This window comes from Mauremys reevesii, linkage group 16, assembly GCF_016161935.1.
Source record: "Mauremys reevesii isolate NIE-2019 linkage group 16, ASM1616193v1, whole genome shotgun sequence".
NCBI classification, from domain to species: domain Eukaryota; kingdom Metazoa; phylum Chordata; order Testudines; family Geoemydidae; genus Mauremys; species Mauremys reevesii.
In genome coordinates this window covers 18507660-18513659 of record NC_052638.1, presented here as the reverse complement: position 1 = coordinate 18513659, position 6000 = coordinate 18507660, and the positions used below count along the sequence as shown (strand labels likewise).

General features: G+C 39.4%; 1 protein-coding gene across 4 annotated transcripts in view; it reads right to left on the bottom strand.

The window, feature by feature from the left end:
- Positions 1–610: 610 nt before the first annotated feature.
- Positions 611–6000, bottom strand: part of LOC120384591 (nuclear receptor coactivator 5-like) — a 30798-nt gene continuing 25408 nt past the window's right edge. For all 4 annotated transcript variants that reach the window (XM_039503534.1, XM_039503536.1, XM_039503537.1 and 1 more), the window contains 2 exons: positions 5811–5948; positions 611–980 (listed from right to left, as the gene is read on the bottom strand). In XM_039503534.1, coding sequence (XP_039359468.1) covers positions 919–980; positions 5811–5948 — 200 coding nt within the window. In that variant the 3' untranslated portion in view covers positions 611–918. The remainder of the gene's footprint in view (positions 981–5810; positions 5949–6000) is intronic.

Here is a 6000-nt window from a genome sequence, read left to right as displayed (position 1 = left end):
AATTCTTTTTTAAACATTTTACACAATGTAACTGTATAGCTTTAAATTAACAAGTTAAATCTGGTACATTACTGGTCTGTGTGAAACTACATGGAAATTAAGGTAGTTCTCAACATTAATTTTCTTAATTGCATCTGGGAGAGTACAATTAGTATAGAATTTTCCTTAATCCTTTCATATCCTGTCATTAAACTTCAAATTACACTAGAAATGGAAAGACTAACATTCCAACACATTGAAGACATAAGCTATCATGGCATAATATAGTAATAAACATGAGATCTCATTTTAAAATATTTCAAAAACATTAGAAGTCCTAAGCAAGTGACATACTGAATAAGGGTTGAGATATGGTCAACGTGTATTTATCTTTACTCAAGGAAGATGCAAGGAAAGTAGACAACACTTTTGTATTATATAAAAAACACAAAATCCCAACAACCCATAGAGACTTTTCACATTTAGAAAGAAAGAACAAGAAAGAAAAAGAAATTGTATCCCACCCTATCCAGCACAAGCACTGAAATGAAGTCTGACTGGGTTCTGCTTATCTTTCTAAAATAATCATACGGAAGAGTCAGGTAAAACTTAACCACAAAAGAATCAGTGATGAGTTGTGTAAAACAAATAGTTTATTTTGTGACCATATCTATTTAAACAATTCCTAATTTATAAGACCATGAATCTACAACACTGACCTTCCACAAATACCAATTTTGTTTGAACAGAAGAGCGCCCTGAAATTTTAAAAAGTTCCCATAGGAATGTGTATTACAGAAAATGAGATACATTTAAGTTTGTCTGGGTGTACGGACACTAGCAATACAAGTTTATCATGCTCTCTGCTGTCTTGGAAGAGGGATGCCACCATCAGGTTTAGTGTATTCCATTATTAGTCATGGTGTCTGTGATGTCGTCTCAGTTAAGCAAAGGCTTTGGTTTAGCTGCCCGTTGGTGTTGCACAGGTTTAACATGAACAGCTACGACAAAGATAAAAATAAATAGTGAGGCTGTTTTACATATAAATGCCCTGCCCCTTCCCTCCCCCCTAACTAGCTTGATGTGCCACAATCATCGAGGACTCCTCACCCTCTTGCACTGGCAAAAGGCTAACAGCTACCTCCACTTTAGAGAGTTCTGTAATGTCCATCTCCGCAGCTACTGTAAAGAACTTGATTCTTCTATAACTTTCCTGCTACTGCCTTCAGATTTAAATCTGCCTTCAAATTTAAGAGCAATTGTCCACAGCCCTGGAGTCATCTCAGATTCCATGCCACTGAAAGCCCAAATAGCAGCCAAAGACTTCCACAGAAGAGATTGCACCCCCAACTTTTTGACCATAGGTATGACCACCATCTTCATTACTGCAGTTCCTATCTAGGAACAAAACCACCCCTCAATGGAAAGGCTCCAACATATGCTTGAATAATATGTTTCCATGCTTGAATAATAAGAATATAGCAGTAGGGATATACTACCGACCACCTGACCAGGATGGTGATAGGGACTGTGAAATGCTCAGGGAGATTAGAGAGGCTATAAAAATAAAAAACTCAATAATAATGGGGGATTTCAACTATCCTTGTATTGACTGGGTACATGTCACCTCAGGATGAGAGGCAGAGAAAGTTTCTTGACACCTTAAATGACTGCTTCTTGAAGCAGCTAGTCCTGGAACCCACAAGAGAAGAGGCAATTCTTGATTTAGTCCTAAGTGGAGCACAGGACCTAGTCCAAGAGTTGAATATAGCTGAACCACTTGGTAATAGTGACCATAACATAAAAAAATTTAATATCCCTGTAGTCGGGAAAACATCAAAGCAGCCCAACACAGTAGCATTTATTTAAATACTTTTGGATATTTTCTATGTTTTCAAATATATCGATTTCAGTTACAACACAATACAAAAAGTGTATAGTGCTCACTTTATATTTATTTTTATTACAAATATTTGCATTGTAAAAAACAAAAGAAACAGTATTTTTCAATTCACCTAATACAAGTATTGTAGTGAAATCTCTTTATCATGAAAGTTGAACTTAGAAATGTAGAATTATGTAAAAAACTGCTCTCAAAACTAAAACAAATAATGTAAAACTTTAGAGCCTATAAGTCCACTCATTCTTACTTCAGCCAATCGCACAGACAAACAAGTTTGGTTACAATTTGCAGGAAATAATGCTACCCGCTTCTTGTTTACAATGTCACCTGAAAGTGAGAACAGGCATTCATGTGGCACTGTTGTTGCCAGCATCGTAAGATATTTACATGCCAGATGTGCTAAAGATTCATATGTCCGTTCATGCTTCAACCACCATTCCAGAGAACGTGTCTCCATGCTGATGATGGAGTCTGCTTGATAACAATCCAAAGCAGAGTGTTCATTTTCCTCATCTGAGTCAAAATCTCTTTTTTGGTGATTCAGGTTCTGTAGTTTCCGCATCTGAGTGTTTCTCTTTTAAGACTTCTGAAAGCGTGTTCCACACCTTGTCCCTCTCAGATTTTGGAAGGCACTTCAGATTCTTAAACCTTGGGTCGAGTGCTGTAGATATTTTTAAAAATCTCACATTGGTACCTTCTTTGTGTTTTGTCAAATCTGATGTAGAAGTGTTCTTAAAACAAACATGTGCTGGGTCATCATCTGAGGCTGCTATAACATGAAATATATGGCAGAATCTGGGTAAAACAATCCTCCCCGAAAGAGTAGAGTCACAAATTGAATTAATGTTTTTTGTTTTGTTTTTAAAAAGACTAACATCTTCAGCCTCTGGAATGGTGGCTGAAGCATGAAGAAGCATACAAATGTTTAGCATATCTGGCACATAAATACCTTCCAACACTGGCTACAAAAGTGCCATGCAAACGCCTGTTCTCACTTTCATGTGACACTGTAAATAAGAAGCAGGCATTATCTCCAGTAAATGTAATCAAACTCGTTTGTCCTAGTGATTGGCTGAACAAGAAGTAGGACTGAGTAGACTTGTAGGCTCTAAAGTTTTACATGGTTTTGTTATTGGAGTGCAGTTATGTAACAACAACAACTCTACATCTGTAAGTTACACTTTCACGATAAAGAGATTGCACTACAGTACTTGTATGAGGTGAATTGAAAAATACTATTTCTTTTGTTTATCATTTTTACAATGCAAATACTTGTAATCGATAATATAAAGTGAGCACTGTACACTTTGTATTCTGTGTTGTAACAGAAATCAATATATTTGAAAATGTAGAAAAACATGCAAAAATGTTTAATAAATTTCAATTGGTATTCTATTATTTAACAGTGCAATTTAACTCAAAAAAAATTGTGATTATCACATGAGTTAACTGCGATTAATCAACAGCCCTAATGTATAGTTAGGATTGTTTTCCAATGTGGATTACTTTGCATTTATCAGCACTGAATTTCATTTTGTTGCCCAGTCACTCCGTTTTGTGAGATCCCTTTTTAACTCTGTGCAGTCTGCTTTGGACTTAACTATTTTGAGTAGTTTTCTATCATCTGCAAATTTTGCCACCTCACTGTTCACTCTCTTTTCCAGATCATTTATGAATATGTTGAATATTCCTACCCTCTGTTTCCTATCTTTTAGCCAGCTATGAATCCATGGGAGGATCTTCCCTCTTATCCCATGACAGCTTACTTTGTTTAAGAGCCTTTGGGAGGGACCTTGTCCACACCCCTCAAAGAATTCTAGTATATTGCCGAGGCATGATTTCCCTTTACAAAAACGATGTTAACTCTGCCCAACGAATGGTGTTCATCTATGTATCTAAATAATTCTGTTCTTTACTATAGTTTCAACCAGTTTGGTCAGTACTGAAGTTAGGCTTACCGGCCTGTAATTGCCAGGACTGCCGCTGGAGACTTTTTTAAAAAATTGGCATCACATTAGCTATCCTCCAATCATCTGGTACAGAAGCTGATCTAAATGATAGGTTACATACCACAGATAAATGTGAAATTGCAGAACTACTGAGTTCTTTCAGAACTCTTGGGTGAACAAACAGTAATAAATTACCATCTGGTCCTAGTGACTTATCAATTTGTTCCAAAGCCTCCTCTGATGACACCTCAATCTGGGACAATTCCCACTTAAAAAGAATAGCTCAGGTGTGGGAATCTCCCTCACATCCTCAGCAACGAAGACAGATGCAAAGAATTCATTTAGTTTCTCGGCAATGGTCTTATCTTCCTTGAGTGCTCCTTTAGCATCTTGATTGTCCAATGGCCCCGCTAGCTGTTCTTCAAATTCTTTTTTGGCCCTTCTAATTATATTTTTTACACTTCACTTGCCAGAGTTTATGCTCTTTTCTATTTTCCTCAGTATGATTTAACTTCCGCTTTTTAAAGGATGCCTTTTTGTCTCTAACTGCTTTTGTGGCTTTGTTGTTTAGCCACTGTGGCATTTTTTTGGTTTTCTTACTAAAAGTTATCTTAATTTGGGGTATACATTTAAATTGAGCCTCTATTATGGTGTTTTTAAAAAGTTTCCAGGCAGCTTGCAGAGTTTTCACTTTTGGCACAGTACCTTTTGATTTCTGTTTATCTAACTTCATTTTTGTGTAGCTCCCCTTTCTGAAATTAAATCCTACCGTGGTGGGCTGCTGCGGTGTTCCCCCCCATCCCTGTAGCGATGTGAGACTCACCCCTGTGGTGCCTCCTGCTGGTGCCTTGGGAATTAGCTCATTTCCAGCCTTGGAGTGCCCTCTGCAGGCTGATATACCTCTGCTGGTAGGCCCCCGCATCCCTCCCTGGACTCCGGTGCCCTGTTATCTGGGGTGCTGCCCCCTGGCAGTAACCCCTCACTCTCGGGGTTTCCCCTCCCCGGGGAACCCCCACCTCTTATCCCCACTTCGCCTCAGTCAGAGGCTACTGCCAGTCACCAACTAGCCCCCGCTCCCTGGGGCAGGTGCAGTATAAGCCACTCATCACAGGCAAGGTTGGGTTTGGACCTGCTGCCTCTGCCTAGCCTTGGGCTGTTCCCTGCAACCCCAGTACCCGTTTGGCCTTATACTAGGCCGCAGCCTGATGGGGGGTTTCCAGGCCAGAGCTCCCTAGCTCCCGTAGCCTTCCCCCAGCCCTGCTTCACTCCAGGTACCTTCTCTAGCTCCCCAGCAGCCAGGCCCGTCTCCTTCTACAGCTAGAGGAGTCTGTGTCTGCCCCTGGCTTCCCTGTCTTTTATAGGGCCAGCTGAGTCTGTTTGGGGCGTGGCCACAGCTGAGGCTGCCTTCCTAAGAAGCCTGGGCTTTTCTTTACAGCCCTGTCCCAGGGCTGGCCTTAACCCCGTCAGGGCTGGAGTGGGTAACCACCCCGCTACAATCCCTCAGATTGTAACATTTTTTATGTTATAGTCACTGTTATCAAGCGGTTAGCTAAATTCACCCTTGGACCTGATCCTGTGATCCACTTAGCATTTTCCATAGCCTATAGTACATAAACAAACAGAAAGGTTTTTGTATTAAAACATCTTGGTTCCTTGGAGATAGTGTAATTAGTACAAGGGTTTTCTGATTCTATATGTTGCTTTCACTCTAATTGCAATCATTAAACATAAAGCAAACATATCTCTCATTAGCAGATTAGCCTTTTTTAAGGAAGATTATTGCATTTTTTTTCCACTGGAAATTTCAAAACTTTTTAGTTAGGAGAGAAATCTGGTTGGCTAGCATCAGAAAGTTTTTAGCTACAAGAATTGCATCTACTACAGTAAATAATATTAAATCAATATTCAGAAAGACAGCAAAGTAGCTGGTCTCAAAATATTACAGATTGTAAGAATCTACAAAGCTTTCCTATCCTTACCTGGTGTTGGCAAAAGTCCAGGTTTCTCTCCAAGTAGTGGTCGTTTTGCAGGCTGATGGGGTGAATATCCTAGAAGACCAGGTCTTTTAGCAGGTGCTGCTAGAAGAGGTGGAGGTTTACCCTTTGCACCGGACATCCCTGTTTGCAAATCAGGGTGATTTTTTTATTTTATTTTTAATAACAAGAACAT